The 16023-nt window shown below is 36.2% G+C and overlaps 2 protein-coding genes and 1 non-coding gene across 12 annotated transcripts in view; all 3 read left to right on the forward strand.

Moving 5' to 3' along the window:
* The window catches only part of LOC113063483 (ATP-binding cassette sub-family C member 9-like), a 36487-nt gene extending 29579 nt beyond the window's left edge, over nt 1-6908 (forward strand). For 6 of the 10 annotated variants that reach the window (XM_026233958.1, XM_026233965.1, XM_026233952.1 and 3 more), the window contains 6 exons: nt 49-127; nt 1861-1969; nt 3265-3368; nt 3590-3723; nt 4223-4285; nt 4713-4877. In XM_026233958.1, the coding sequence (XP_026089743.1) occupies nt 49-127; nt 1861-1969; nt 3265-3368; nt 3590-3723; nt 4223-4285; nt 4713-4850 (627 nt within the window). In that variant the 3' untranslated portion in view covers nt 4851-4877. Of the gene's footprint in view, nt 1-48; nt 128-1860; nt 1970-3264; nt 3369-3589; nt 3724-4222; nt 4286-4712; nt 4896-5807 lie in introns of those variants that run through there. The other 4 variants (XM_026233932.1, XM_026233973.1, XM_026233971.1 and 1 more) reach the window with 2 other exon arrangements.
* A 2876-nt stretch (nt 6909-9784) lies between these two features.
* LOC113063728 (ATP-sensitive inward rectifier potassium channel 8-like) lies at nt 9785-13398 on the forward strand. The gene is made up of 3 exons (XM_026234059.1): nt 9785-10013; nt 10231-10598; nt 11448-13398. The coding sequence occupies exons 2-3, from the start codon at nt 10246-10248 to the stop codon at nt 12346-12348; spliced, it is 1254 nt and encodes a 417-aa protein (XP_026089844.1). The 5' UTR covers nt 9785-10013; nt 10231-10245; the 3' UTR covers nt 12349-13398.
* A 1898-nt stretch (nt 13399-15296) lies between these two features.
* Nucleotides 15297-15437, forward strand: LOC113068769 (U4 spliceosomal RNA). The gene has a single exon (XR_003279597.1). It is a non-coding gene; the product is annotated as a U4 spliceosomal RNA (small nuclear RNA).
* Nucleotides 15438-16023: the final 586 nt, after the last annotated feature.

The following is a 16023-nucleotide window of genomic DNA, read 5'->3' on the forward strand; positions in this document are numbered from 1 at the left end:
AAATGTCAGGCTGTGTCAAGTGCTTACGTGTTGTTCTTTTTGTCCCAGGTGGGCATCTGCGGCAGAACGGGCAGTGGAAAGTCTTCGCTGTCTCTGGCCTTCTTCAACATGGTGGATGTTTTTGAAGGTAGGTCTTCCCGGGACATCTTCCAAATCTTAGCATTCACTGAGCATTACAGCGCTCAGATGTATGTCAAGCTCGCCCGCTGGGGACACATTGACCCTTGTGGATCCCTAAAGAAAGAAATAAAAAAAAGCTGTGGACACTTTTGATAAAGCTATTATTAATGTTCTCGGCTGCTTAGCCTAGAACCATTTATTTCTTTGCCCGTGTTGTTTATTCTCTTACCATATGGTTACTGTCACTTTGACAAGCTGCCATGATGTCATATTTAGACATTAACCATAGAGATCAGAGTCTTACTGTCATCATTGACAGAATTTCTCAGTCAACTTGATTTAAAATGGAACCATAGCTTCATTTGTTGTAAGACATCAAACAGAAAGTGTATACAAAAATTATATTATCTAAATAGCACTATATATTTAGTACAATGTTCACTAATGCATTTAAAACAAATGATGCATTAAAGTAATGCAGTTATAACTAAATAGTGTTATTTTGGGGATATTGATTTTATTATTATGACAAACAAAATACATCACATTTATTTTCTCTGAATTTTATCATATTATCCAGCATGCAGCATTACCATCTCTTAGTCAAAATGAATCTTCAGCCAAATCAAACAGTTCATGCTGTTTTGTGCACGTGAGCACGGCTGTTAGAGATGTTTAAATCAGAAGTGCACGGACTCTCTCTTCACTGTGTCCATATAAAGGTAAAATGAAAATCTCAAGAGCTCTGTTTGGTTTCCTGATATCCTCTACAGGCCACTATGTGTTAAAGTCAAGTTATTGTAAACTGACCTGAACACCCAAAACTAATAAAACAATCCTTCAGGGAAGGAAGGAAAAATTTTATTGTGATTAGTTTGAGATTTTGCATAGAGTTAAATATAGCTATATCTTATAGTATATGTTAAACATCTGGGTAGCTGACGCAAAACAATGTTACATTTATATTGGTATATAGTAGAAAGTTTATGTTTTATGTGCTGTAACTCATTGCCTTTTTAAACATTTTTTAAAATGGTTGAACTTAAAATAAATAAATAAAAACGTTAAATGTAATTAATACGAGCTAAAAATAAAATATAAACCAGGTGTTATTTTTTATTTGAACTATTAACCTTTTCTTAAAATAATAAACAAATAAAAATATATTGAATACATTTAAAAAAAATCTATAATAAAATAATTATCTAAATTCACAGTTACATTAGTTAAAACTAAAATATAAACCAGTGTCATTATTGTTAAGGGAAGTTATTAAAAATAAAATAATAATAATAATAATAATAATAATAAATAATAATTTCATTAATTAATGCGTTTAAACAATAAATGCAAGTACAGATATCAGTGTAGTTTCTCAATTAATAATAGCTAAATATAAACCATTGTTGTTATTGTTAACTAAAACTATTCACAATTGTTCAATTATAATGAATGGAAATTAAAACAAATAATGCAAACAAATAAAAATATTAATAATAGGTGAAAAAGTTGAAAACAGACAAAAATGAGAAAATACTGCTTTGTAAATAACTAAAATAAAATATGCTTAAGTACTACAATTAATAAAACTAAAACTGAAATAAAAATAAATTAAAGCTAAATATAAAAATAAAAAGAATGATAAAAGCATAGAACAAAATAAGTTAACTAATGACAACTGTAAATTCAAAAATAAAATCTAATTCAAAATGTGTGTGTCATGATCTTTTTTTGCTCTAGGAAAGATAGTTATTGATGGCATTGACATCTGCAAGCTTCCACTTCAAACCCTGAGATCCCGTCTGTCAATCATTCTACAGGATCCAGTGCTGTTCAGCGGCTCCATCCGGTATAAACACGCAAACATACCAACAGACACAAAAATACATTTGCATCTGCGTAATGCATGCACCTCACACGCACTCACTGAGGCTAAACTGACCCAAACAGACAAGACCAGGGACAACAAACATGCACTTCCTGCCTGACATTTTTAATCAGAAGTTCAGCATAAACACAGATCATTTACAAAACACAGGGACCCCCAGGATGTGAAATAGGATGCTTTTCTATGTACTGGCATTTGCATAAATCTGCTTTTCTAGGAATAAGCTATACATTCTTATGTATTTATTATTTTATACCCCTATATGTTTCTTTTCAAACAGTGTTAAGTATTTATTTCACTGGATGTTCAATATGGATCTACAAGTGTCCTCAGCTCCAAGCTTGTTTGAACTTCTCATGGATACTAAGTGTCATGTTTGTTTCTGAAGACAGTGAGCATATGGGGTTTGTTTAAAGAGGCCGCCAAGGGATAAGAAAGAAAATAAAACTGAACCACCATCACAAGTCGTCTGGGAATGATTTTGGGCAAGCTGTTGTCATGACAATGTTTATTCGAAGCAGGCCTAATGGATCATCGGGCCCAGGGGACAGAGCATACAAATTATTAGAACAGCAAATCTTTCCTTGATTTTAATTTCGGAAAATGTGGGGCCATAAAGGAAGAAGCTGTAGTTGGAATCTATTTCCCAGCGTGTTAAAAACCGATTTCCTCTTATGGTCATTGGGTGCATTAACACTATGTCCCCTGAGTGTGTTATGCATTAAAAGGGAAAGCTCATTAAAAAAACTGAATTCTGTCATAATTTTTAAAGCTGATGATGTCCCACATCTAAGAAAATAGTTATCTTGAAGAATGACCAAGCTGCTCTTTTCCATAGAATGAAAGCGATCTTTAGTTTTTCATGTTTCTGAAAAAAGTATTTTATGTTCACAAAAAAAGTGTAATTATTTGGTCTCAATTACAGTTAAAACAAGAAATATTATTACAATTTCAAGTATCTGTTTTCTATTTGAATTTATTTTAAAATGTCATTTATTCCTGTGAAGGCGAAGCTGAATTTTCAGCATCATTACTGTCACACGATCCTTCAGAAATCATTGTAATATGCTAATTTAGTGCAGGGGAAACATATTATTCCTTTTTCTGAATAACTTGAAAAGGTTATTTTTTTTATTTATTTTTTTTGGATTAAAAGTTCAAAAGAACAACATGTATTTGAATTAGAATTATTTTGTAACATCTGAAATGTCTGCTAATTCTTTGTGCATATATTGTTTGCACCTGTGTATTTTTAGGTTAAATCTTGACCCCGAGCACACTTGCACCGATGACAGGCTTTGGGAAGCACTTGAAATTGCCCAGTTGAAGAACATGGTGAAAGCACTGCCAGGAGGATTGGGTAAGAATGATCATCCCCAAATGTTCAGCCCTCATCAGGATTGGCTGACACCATAATGTCAGTCACATCATGATTTTGATACGGAGTGTTCTTTTGCAATGAAATGCTGGAGTTTTCTGACCTTTTCATGATGACCCGAAGCATTCGGTTTTATTTTAAGGTGATATTTGTTCAAACTGAACAGCTGTAAAGCATCATGCAGTACGTATGTCTTTCCCCAGACGCTGTGGTGACAGAAGGAGGGGAGAACTTCAGCGTGGGACAAAGACAGCTCTTCTGTCTTGCCCGGGCCTTTGTCCGCAAAAGCAGCATCCTAATTATGGATGAGGCGACTGCTTCTATAGACATGGCCACGGTACAACCACATCTACATCTACAGAAGACCATTTCCATTCCATAAGAACAAATAAATCATGATTTGGTAAACTATAACTATGACATAAAATGTTGAAATTATGAGATTATACATCATAAGTCAAAATTTTGATTAGAAAATTCATTCTAATAATTATGATTTAGTATCTCATAATTTAGGATTATTTTCCTTAGGCATTGGGAAAAGGCTTAAATATACATCTATTACATTTCATATCTTTTGCTAAACATTTACATTAAAAAAACAAGTCTAATTCTCAAAAAAAAAAAATTCTCAAAAAACATTCTCAACACATTTTACTTCCATAATGTATTGTATTGGGAATATAATAAAAATTAAAGGGAATTGATTGGATTGTATTAAAATTAGGTCAATATCATCTTGTTTGGGTTTTGTTTAGAATAATTGCTGAATGCTAAATGCTGGAAAAACTTTTTTTATATATATATTAAAATGTTTCTTGTGGTAAATTCAACAGGAAAATATTCTTCAGAAAGTGGTGATGACTGCATTTGCTGATCGGACGGTTGTCACTATAGCAGTAAGTTACCCTATATCAACGTTTTTTGCTGGTCAATACACAAATACAGAAATAGATCTTTAAAGGGATAAAAGGATTTTTAATGCTTGCCAGGCTTTGACATCTTCAATCCTTTCTCAGTTTTCATCTTTCTTCACCCCTTCTGACAGCTGTCAATCAGTCACTATCAATCTCTTGGCATTAACACAATGGCTCATAAGAATTTTATAAGTCTGCAGCCACTGTAGTCTGTCATTCAGAGCCACAGATACACAAAAATGGCCTTTCTATCTCTGTTTGTGTCAAAGAACACGATTGAGCTCTGAATAAATGCATGATCTCTGTCTGCTGCACTTTTTCACCCGTTTTCCTCTCCTCACCCTCATCACCTTTTTCCCCTCTCTTCTTTCTCCTTCTTCATCCACCCTTCTCTCTTCCTCTGAAACAGCACCTGGTTTCCTCCATCTTGGAGGCGGAGCAGGTGCTGGTGTTTTCCTCTGGGACTCTGGTAGAGAGTGACAGCGCTCCTAACCTCTTGGCACAGGAGAACAGCCTCTTCAGCATCTTAGTCCGGACGCACAAGTAACCGTGCTTTGGCTCCGCCCCTAGTCACCTACACCCTGCCTCATTGGTTGGTAACCAAGAGCTTCCTATGTGTGCAACGTTTTAGAACACTTCAGCGCAGTGTCACTAAACCAACACTCCAAAAAATGCTGGATAGTTTCAACCCAACTTTGGGTCAAATAAGGACTAACCCAACTTTTGGGTTAAAAATTTGGTAACACTTTAGAAAAGGTAACACCTATTAGTTGCTTATTAGCATGCATATTACTAGATAAATAAATAAATAGAGTTGTTATTTATTTATTTATTTTTATATAGTGTTCTGTTAAATTATACATATAATTTTTTTTAATTCATGAAAATTAGAAGAAAAAAAAATTAGTTGTGTGCTGAGACAACTATTAAAAACTTTAAATTAATTTAGTTCAAATAAAATATAAATTCTGAAAAACTAAACTAAAATGTGTAATATTGCTTCAGATACTAATTGTTGAATGCAGAGAACTAAAATTATTAGAATTAAAACTGGCATAAAATTAAACTTAAACCTACATAGAAATATTTATTTAAAGACTAATAAAGATGACAAAGATAAAATTACTAAAACTTTAAACTAAATGTAAAATATAAAAATAAAAGACCATTTAAATATGTAAATAAGTAGTAAAAATGACTCTAGCCTCTTGGTGTTTATAATATATGGACCAAGTTATTTCAGGGCCCTTTGTCAGTTTCACTGAATTAAAGGCCTGCACCTACTACTGTTTTGTGCACCAGAAATGATTGTAATTTTCCCTCAAGCTGGTTTTCATTTATCCTGTAACAGAAGCTTGACATTTTACTCTGATTTCAGAATCTTGCAGCGACAAGATTTGTTTTGAGCAGCAAAAGGGCAGAGTTAAACATAATCTTGACAGCTAAGGTGATGTTGCAGTAGAAATACATTTGCACACATCTTGATTGTGCCTGTTTTCCACAGCATCGTGTCCACACTATCCTGACGGCAGATCTAGTCATTGTGATGAAGCGAGGAAGCATCATGGAGTATGGAAAACCAGAGATTCTCATGGAACAAGAGGACGGCTTATTTGCATCCTTCGTCAAAGCTGACATGTAGAGTCCCTCATCTCCATCACCACATTAGTTTATACCACTTTTGGCCTTGTGAAAAAAATGGCAGCCATCGGAAATGACTAAACTACACACAGACTCTGAAGTGATATTGTTTTATATTAACCCTAAGCACAGTATTAAACTAATTTTTTATTTTCTTGTTTTAGCATTTTCTTACCTTACGGCTCTTTTTCTAACTTGATGACGCGTGTACTATGAAATGCATAAGCAATAAGCATTTAACTACTGTTGTTTTGATTAGTACCAACACTGTACTGAGCACATCTGTCCAGTTGAGGCCTGACGCTCTTGTCTGTCTGTCTGAAGTGCATTGCTGATACAGATTTAGGGAAGGAGGACAAATATAGCAGGCTCCCCAAAGCCTGAACCCTCACATGCCTGTGGAGCCCTCACTTTCTGGGGAGTCCTGCAATGTCCACCAGATCAACCCTAATGTGTTATTCACACCCTATATACAAACCTGATTGTATTTTACACTTTGTACTGTATTCCTCTTATGCAAATTACTTAACCAAAAACCTATTTTTAGTGTGTGGTTTTATCTTCCAAAAAGTCCAGGTCATATTTCTCTAATAACTAAAAATATAAGGGAACACTATGCCTTTTTAGGAACATTTATTTATATAGGGTATATAAGCTAAGGGTATATAAGATTTACCATATATTTTAATGCGTACTCTAAGCAAACAGGCCTACACTTTTTTCAGAGTACACTACAAGTTAAATATTTCAAACCATATAATTTCTCTCTCCTAAGCCGCTATGACGTTTTATTATGGGGATGTCAAAACGAGTCTGCAGTCTTTACAGCCAAGCGATATATATTGTACACATAACGTCCTTTGTTTCTCTCCTCGTCCTTTAATGGAGTGCCAGTCTGTACCCTCACCTCCCTTTCACCTTTTAACCTTCAGCTTGCTTTATTTGATTGCTCTGCTTTCTGGAAGTTACAACCAGTGTTGGGTGTAACGCGTTACAAAGTAACGCGTTACTGTAATAATATTACTTTTTTCAGTAACTAGTAGTGTAAGGCATTACTCGTCTGAAAATGGTAATATTATTACAGTTTTCCCGAGCTAGTTACTTGCGTTACATTTGCCAGTAGCACCTTCATCACACACACGGCACACAACACAGAGAACAGAAGGGAAGGGGAGGAGGGCGTGAATGGAACAGTGATTGGTCTGGGTTTGGCACGAGGTATCATTTACCATCACTGATTGGTCGACAGCCGGCAGCAGAGCGGCACGCTCAGACAGATGGGGAAAAATGGAAGCGTCAACAACGGCAAGCTCTTTTTCAGAGGAAGGTTCCCAGCAACAGAAAGCTAGTTTCGACGGGTGGAGATTCAGTAATTATTTTGTAGGGGTGCTCCGATCACGATCGGCCGCTCGTTAATACGCATCTCAGTAAAGCCGGTTCTCTAAAGCGGTTTATTCCATCAGGTGCGTGAACCATATGTTCATACAACCGTGCCAATAAACGCTGAAAATGAACGTGGATTTGCGCATCTTCTCAGTTAATAACGGCTCTGTGTAGTAACAGCTGCTCTATGTGAAATCACGCACCTGATGGAATTAACCGCTGATTAGAGAACAGGTGTACTGACGAGCAGTAATATAAGTGAGTTGTGTAAACAGTGATTTATGTGACTTCAATTATTTCTTATTAAACTGAAATCGAAAAGTAAAAAGTATTTTTTGGAAAAAACACATCCTGGTGTTAGTCTTCATATGCTGCTGAATAGTGTTAACACGGATATAGAAAAATAAGGAGTGCAAGAGATTGATTCCTAATGTCAGTTTATTTTTAATTAATACTATAGTAGTTCGGTTCCCTTTACATCTTTAACTACCCGTTAATTTATCAATTGAATGGGTGACCTATCCTCATTAATAGAGCAAACATTTGCCCCCCCTGAGAGAATTGGCAGGAGCCGCCACTGATAAAGACCCTAAAGAACACTCCTCCTTTGTATGTTCTCCCTCCATCTGATGCATCTCAGGCAATCATAGAGTAATTAAGAAAAAAAGATGTAACTAGTAATATAACTAGTAATATAACTAGTTACTTTCTCCAGGGAGTAATAAAGTAAAGTAAGGCATTACTATTTTTGAGAGTAATATGTAATATGTAATATATTACTTTTTTGAGTAACTAGCCCCAACACTGGTTACAACTAAAGTTGATCTACACAGTATGTCGTAAGTGACGCTTTCCCCTGCAGTAAAATGATGCATAGCTGCAAGCACTGTGGGAAACCGTTCTGTTGACTGTCAGGGCCGGTGATTTGATGAATATTTGCAGTGAGCTGCGATGTTACACTTGAGCAGTGATATTCCAGTAACTTGTGAACGCAGCCATGTGCGTAAATGTGCAGCTGACACGCTTTACAGACTCTGGTGATCTGTAAACATGACTTAAAATTTACCTAATAGCCAACAGCTGCACATTTTAGTCAAAAAAATAATAAAAATGTCACGGTTTTTGTAATTACTGCCAATTTCAGGTATTTGCATGTTAGTCATGATGGACTGTTTTAAATGTACATATGCCTATGTAATTAATATAGAATTTGTATTATAAGCATTTAACAGCATTGTTCTGTGTGCTTTTTTTTTGTACACATGAAATGAAAATAAAAATTGCTTTGTGTGTTTACTTATCTCTGTTGAGTGCCTTAGCATATGCACTAATATTCAACGAAAGACAACAATTCTTAATTAAGAGTAAAGCAATTATAAAACTGAAAGCGGTTTACTAAATGGCTAAATTGTTTTTAATAAAAGGTCTATTTATTTGTTACATTTAACTCTTGCATTACTTGCAAGTCCATTGGGTAGGAAAAAATTTGTCTGCTGCACAGCGCCCCCTTCTGTTCAAATGGAACTTGATGCCAAGGACTCCCAAAGAGGGTTGCATCCTGCCTCTTTCCTAAAATATAAAGGCAGCTATATATATATATATATATATATATATATATATATATATATATATATATATACAGAACTCATTTATACTTTGAAAGAAACATTAGTTATGATTTTATAAAGACAACAAATAAATAGTTGCCTTTTAAATGAAATTGTACTGAAGCCAAAGCAAATCTGGATCATGTTTACTTTGTAAGTTGCCAGCGTCTTCTACTCTCTATTAGGATAAAGTTAGATATATAAACCTGAAGGAAAACATTATAATTTCAGATTTATTCATAGTACTTTTCACAACAAATACCATACCAAGGCAGTTTTACGAAGAACATTGCCTCAATCAGCAAGCAGCTAAAAACAACATTGGGGAGAAACTCTGCAGATTCAAACTATTCTTAACTTTTTCTTAAGTGTGTGTATGTGTCTCATAGAAGAAAACGTTTACTCATTAAAAAGAACTATAGGCACATTTAGGTTTATTACTATTGTTTCATTGCTAAAAATAGGGTTGTCAACTAAACAAAAATATTTACAATGAATCTTATGAATTTACGTTCTTCATAAAACAAAGCAAAATAAAACAAATATTTGATCTGTGTGTATGTGTGTGTGTGAACAAATATTTGATGTGTGTGTGTGTGTGTGTGTGTGTGTGTGTGTGTGTGTTCAATTAAAAACTAAACTAAAGTTGTCAGTCTTTCTAGCGTCCCCTTGCGGTCCTCTGGAGTCTCCCGATCCCAGTTTGAAATCCCTTGCACTCTTTCAATAACTCTTTACAGTGCACTGACACAGACACACGTTGCTTTTTCTGCATTTAAATTTCTCACAAGATTTGTCTGCAAGCTTATCTGTTCCTATTATATGGTCTATTTTATATAGGCTATAGTTTCTCTATGACTATCTCTATTTTTGGGTACTTTAGTTTATATGTTATTATAGTTTTTTTGTCTATAAAATAAGGGCAGATTTATTTAATTAAATCTTTGAAAGTAGTTTTAGACTCTTCTCTCCAGGGTGAATGTTTCTCGGAGGCAGCAGGACAGTGATGTACCGCCCATGCGTGTAAAGTCCTGTAAGCGCAGCACAATCATCACAAAGATACCTTTTGAAGCCTTTACACGGTAAGTGTTCTGATGTTTATGTGGTGTTTGTTGTATAAGCTGACACAAGAACCTAGATTTAGGTCTAACTGATGCAATATAACTTTCTGAACTTTAGTTTATGCTCGCGGAACAGAGTTAGAGGGCAGATGCAGGATGGTTATTGAACTGGAGCTGCGCTTTTGACAGTCGTTGAATGGAGAATTCTTATTTAATATTTTTTTCTGACCGTTTGCAGTGACCTGCTGAAATAATGCTGCCGCGCAAAAGCATCATTCCCGAAGAGTTCGCGTTCTCCCCGGGGCTCGTGTCGCCGATTCACCGCAAGCCCGTGTTCAGGGACCGCGTGAACAAAGCGCGCTTCATCGCCAAGAGTGGCGCTTGCAACTTGTCGCACAAGAACATCCGCGAGCAGGGCAGATTCCTGCAGGACGTGGTCACGACTTTAGTGGATCTCAAGTGGCGTTTCACCCTGGTGATTTTCTCCATGACGTTCCTGTGCAGCTGGCTGCTGTTCGCTATGTTCTGGTGGCTGGTGGCCTTTGCGCACGGAGATCTGGACACGAACCGTAAACCTGGAGTAGAGCAGTGCTTCACTAATGTCAAGTAAGTGTGCCCAGGCTGTTTTAGTTATTGTAAGAAATAAAAGAGTCGGCATTGACTGTGTTATATGTTTGTGCAGTAATGTAATTCTGTTAAATTGGTACTTTAATAAACGAATTAAATGTATAAATATGTACACCCTGCATTAAAAGTCTTACAGCTTTATAATGGCAAATAAATGAAATAAGATATATTTTAATTTAATTCAAGTAAATGTAAGTTTTTTTTATGTTGGTGTCAGTTAAGCTCAATAGTAAAGCATAAAGCATAATGGAAATATATATATAAAAGTAAATATATATATATATATATATATATATATATATATATATATATATATATATATGAAGAATTAAGTAATAACTCATTTCTCTTCATTCCTACAATTGTTTAAATGTTACTAATTTTCAACATTTAATTTGTTTAATTATATTTATAGAGATAAAAGCCTCTATAAATATTTAAATGTATATATGATTACAAATTGGTATTATATTAAAAACCTTAATTTATTAACTGATAATATAATGATAATAATTAAATAATATGAAAAAATTGTTTGCCTAGAGCCTGTAATACTAGTAAAGTGTGTAGACATACCTCATCCTTTATCTGCATTTTCCACAAATGAATAATGGTATGCTAGCATATATAGTGATTAGAAAAATAATTTAAAGAAAATCATAATAGACATTTCAATATGCAGAATATTAAGTAGAAACCATTAAAATAACTGTTTTCATTTTCTTTTTCCTTTTCTTTTTTATGTGGATGGTGTTGTTACTTGGATATTTAATTCCTCTTATTTTAATCGCCGAATACTCTTTGGTCTTTTCTCTTTATTTCTTCCAGCTCTTTTACCTCTGCCTTCCTCTTCTCCATCGAGGTGCAAGTGACAATAGGATTCGGAGGCCGTATGATAACAGAGCAGTGTCCCACAGCCATCACGGTGCTCATATTACAGAACATCATAGGTCTAATAATTAACGCTGTCATGCTGGGCTGCATCTTCATGAAGACCGCCCAATCCCACCGGCGTGCCGAGACCCTCATCTTCAGCCGCCAAGCTGTCATTGCAGTGCGCAACAACCGCCTGTGCTTCATGATCCGGGTGGGCGATCTGCGCAAAAGCATGATCATCAACGCAGTCGTGCGCCTCCAAGTGGTCCGGAAGACCACTACGCCAGAGGGCGAAGTCATACCCATCCACCAGATCGACGTCCAGACAGAAAGCGCAGTTGCCGGCAACAGCATCTTCCTGTTGGCTCCCCTGATCATATGTCACGTCATAGATAAGGACAGTCCTCTGTACGATCTCTCGGCGATGGAGCTGCAGTGTAGCGATCTGGAGGTCATTGTGATCCTGGAAGGTGTGGTGGAGACCACAGGCATCTCCACTCAGGCTCGCACCTCTTACGTGACCGAGGAGATCCAGTGGGGTCACCGATTCGTGCCTATAGTGACCGAGGAAGAGGGGGTGTACTCGGTGGACTACTCAAAGTTCGGGAACACAGTCAAGGTGGCCACCCCACGCTGCAGTGCTCGTGAGCTGGACGAGAAGCCCTCCATCCTCATCCAGACGCTCCAGAAGAGTGAGTTGTCGCACCAGAACTCTTTGCGCAAGAGGAACTCCATGCGCAGGAACAATTCTATGCGCAAGAGCAACTCCATGCGGCGCAATAATTCCGCCCTCGCCGTGCCCAAAGTGCAGTTCCTCACCCCTGAGGGTGGACCAAATCTAGCAGTCACATGACAAATGGCCTGCTTAGTGATTTTCACCTGTCTTTCTTTAAGTCCTTGTCTTTCTCTTGATCCTTGGCATGCTCTTTTCTACGGTTTCCTCTATTTTTTGATTATTCACATCCTGGGCTACTCTGGCACTCCAGATCCTTTTTTCTGCAGATTTTAGCTCCAACCTTAATAAATACACCCGAACAAGCTACTTGGCGGACTGCTGAAAGTTTGGGAACATGGTCAAGGTGGCCACCAGTGAGATGGACGAGAAGCCCTCCATCCTGATCCAGACGCTCCAGAAGAACAAGTTGTTGCTCCAGAACTCTTTGAACAAGAGGACCTTCATGTGCCAGAACAACTCTGTGTGCAAGGACAACTCTATGCACCTCAACAATTCCACTCTTGCTATGCCCAAAAGTGCAGTTCCTCACCCCTAGGGTTGGACCAAATCAAGAACAAAATTCATGATAAAATGCTTGGTATACGATTTTAATTTCTTGATCTTTCTTTAAGTCCATTCTCGTCTAGGCAACTTTGGCCCTCGAGATCCACTTTTGAGTTTAGCTTCAACCCTAATGAAATAAACAAGCTAATCAGGATCTTTAGGATTACTAGGCCCTGTCCCAAAAGGTATCCTAAGCCCTCATGGTCTTCCTCTAAGACCACCCTTTTGTGAGATAATACTGCTTTGACCGTTGGGTATAAGTCTGCTGTGGAGCTCACCTTTGTGTTGGCTTAGCAGAAGTATGCATTGAGGACACATAGTAGCCACAGAGAATGGAGCTAGCAAGCACACTTCTGAAATCTAAAATGATGAATGGGCCAATCTACGGCAGTGTTTGTCAACCCTGTTCCCTGAAGGAAACCAACAGTGCACATTTAGGATGTCTCCATTATCTGACCCACACATTTCAGGTCATGAAGTCTACTAATGAGCCAATTCTTTGAACATGGGACAGGCTTGGGAAACACTGCCCTATGGTCTTGTGAGATCACAAGGGCCTAGAAAGTGAGGCAGGTGAGTGTGCTCAGGGTTCTCTCTGCAGGAAAGTCAATCTCGAGGGCCGGGTTTGGCCAACCCTGTCATATATGAATTGTTTTTTACATTATAATTCTGAATATAATAGATGGTTTCCTGTATGACCGTTAATCCTAAAAAATAATAAATTCCAAAGAGCTCCACAAATAATTAGGCATATTAATTAGCTTATTGGTAAAAATCATTTTTAACTTTCTTTTTTCACATCTAACTTCTCTCTGGTTACGTATGTATATAAAACAGTACTTTTTTTTTATCTGTTACACTTGCATGAAGATCACTATATGGTAGATAAAAAAAAGAGATCTTTCAGGCCATAGTTTTTAAAAGAACCTTTTTTTCTCAGTGTGAAAATCATTTTAAACATCTATAGAACCTTATTTTCTCTGTTTATATATATATATATATATATATATATATATATATATATATATTTTTTTTTTTTTTTTTTTTGTGAAATGGAAAGTTTCTGTGGATATTAAGGTTTCTTCACTGAACCATCAATGCCAATAAAGAAACATTATTTTGAAAAATACTTCCATTTTAGCACAACTTATCACTGTATGACTCCGTATTTAAATGCAATGTACTATGGACAATTACTATGGACAATAATGTTTCACATTTTATTAAACCTGATCAACTTGTCATTTTTTATTTGATCTTTAATAAACTGTATGTGCTCAACATAAGATATGAGATTTTTATTTCAATAATCTCTATCAATTAAACCTAATAAATGAATTAGGGTTATTAATAAGTCTGAAATTATCCAAGTTAATAAACAATAACATATAAAAATAATCAAAATAAAAGCAATTCAGTATAATATTGGGGTAAAACAAACTGTAAACTGTGAAATGTAGGATAACTGATTGTGATCTCGGGTTCGTAGTGGCCTCTGGTGGTGAACTGGTGAAACTGCATATGTTGGGGCCTCTGGTTCATTGTTTCTCTAGTTCATCTTCCTCCAAGCTTCTTTGCGACTAAGCAAGAGCATCAATGTTGATCATTTTGGAAGACAGGCAGGTAAACATCACACGACTGTGTTGATGCAATTTAGCATTAGCCTATGTGTGTGTTGTGTATATATGTTCTGAGTAATTAAGAGCTAAGTAAGCTGGTCAAACATTCATTGATCATCGTGAATGTCCCGAAAGTTAGCACTCTGAACCGTTTAAATAAGTTATTATGGTCCGAATTATTTTGTTAGAATATATTCCACGATATGAAGACACATACATCTATGTTTGTAGACCGGGGTTTATATTGTGCAACATTTTACACAGGTAGACGTGATGTTCTAATGTCAAGCTAATGAGTCTTCATCAGCTGCAACAACTCGAGTGATAACTTGTCCAACTCCACTGGCGAATTTGATGTTTAATTTGCATTTAAGTGCATATTATTCAATATATTCCAAGTTAAGCACAATGTTAAACAGATTTTCAAACTTTGAATCACTCGAAGCTAAATATATCATGGGGATAATTATTTTGAGATAAATGCCGCCCCCTGGTGGCCACTTGCAGTTCCGACATTAAAAGCGGGCTGCACATTATCTCTGGAAAAACTAATAAGGAAGCACAGCACAGCATTGCATTATTAATGACTGGAGAGAAATTGAACTTTATTTATGCGCGTGCGTCTATGTTATGAAATTACGTTTGCAGACGATTCCTGGTATACTCGAAAGCTGCTCTATATCCCAGCATGCACTGCGTGAGGTCACCCAATAGTCTATATAAACTTATATGTTTAAAACGTTCATAAAACATTTTTCACGACGTACTTCTGCTGCAGCATTTCAATTGCATATCCACCTTCACAGTGACCCTGTCTATAGTAGAGGGAAGAGTGAGTATGCTTACCGTCGAAGGGACTCGTGTGTGGTTTGGTGATGACCCCTTTCTAGGCATCATGACATTAGCTTTGCGCAGTGGCAGTATCGTAGCCTATGAGGTTTATCCGAGGCGCGATTATTGCTAATTGAAAACTTTACCCAATACCCCGCCGGTACGACTTGAAATACAGTCGGCACTGGCAATTTTTGACGGTCTTTACGGGGACTGATTAAATTGGTTAATGCAGAATCATATTTCTTGATGTAATATTAATGAACTATATTGTTTTGACATTCTGTTCTTTAGTCTGAGATTTCTTGACATTATTAGAATTTAATATAAAAACGAATCAAAACTGTGTCTAGTTCAGACTGCTCCAATATTATAATTTATTCTCTCCTAGAACTTACTTCGTTTCTAAATTTAACTAATCAATTCTGTTTCTGGCTCTGCATCAATATTGTAATTTCTTCTCTCCTATTACCCCCTGCATTTCTAATTTATCCCATTTTCCTTTGAATCTTATGAAACCATTGACCATTGTTTCTCCCTATTGCCTTTGCCACATTTTCTTCCGTATCTTTTTAATGATGCTCTTGATTTGCGATTGTGCTAATAACTGTAAAATCGATATGATTCTTTTTTGTAACTTCCTTAGCCATTTTATCTGCCATTTAATTTCCTTTAATCCCATTATGTGCTGGAATCCGTTAAAAAACACCATAAGCTCCATTATTTTAATTCTCTATTGTAATTCTCTCATCTATAGATGAGAGATATGTTCCCTCATCTCAGATATCACATATTTTGA

Source organism: Carassius auratus, chromosome 4 (assembly GCF_003368295.1).
Source record: "Carassius auratus strain Wakin chromosome 4, ASM336829v1, whole genome shotgun sequence".
NCBI lineage: Eukaryota > Metazoa > Chordata > Actinopteri > Cypriniformes > Cyprinidae > Carassius > Carassius auratus.

Coding starts and splice junctions, on each gene's coding strand:
- LOC113063728 (XM_026234059.1), top strand. CDS start 10,246: ATGCTGCCGCGCAAAAGCATCATTCCCGAAGAGTTCGCGTTCTCCCCG. Junction 10,599..11,447: donor CAGTGCTTCACTAATGTCAA/GTAAGTGTGCCC, acceptor TATTTCTTCCAG/CTCTTTTACCTCTGCCTTCC.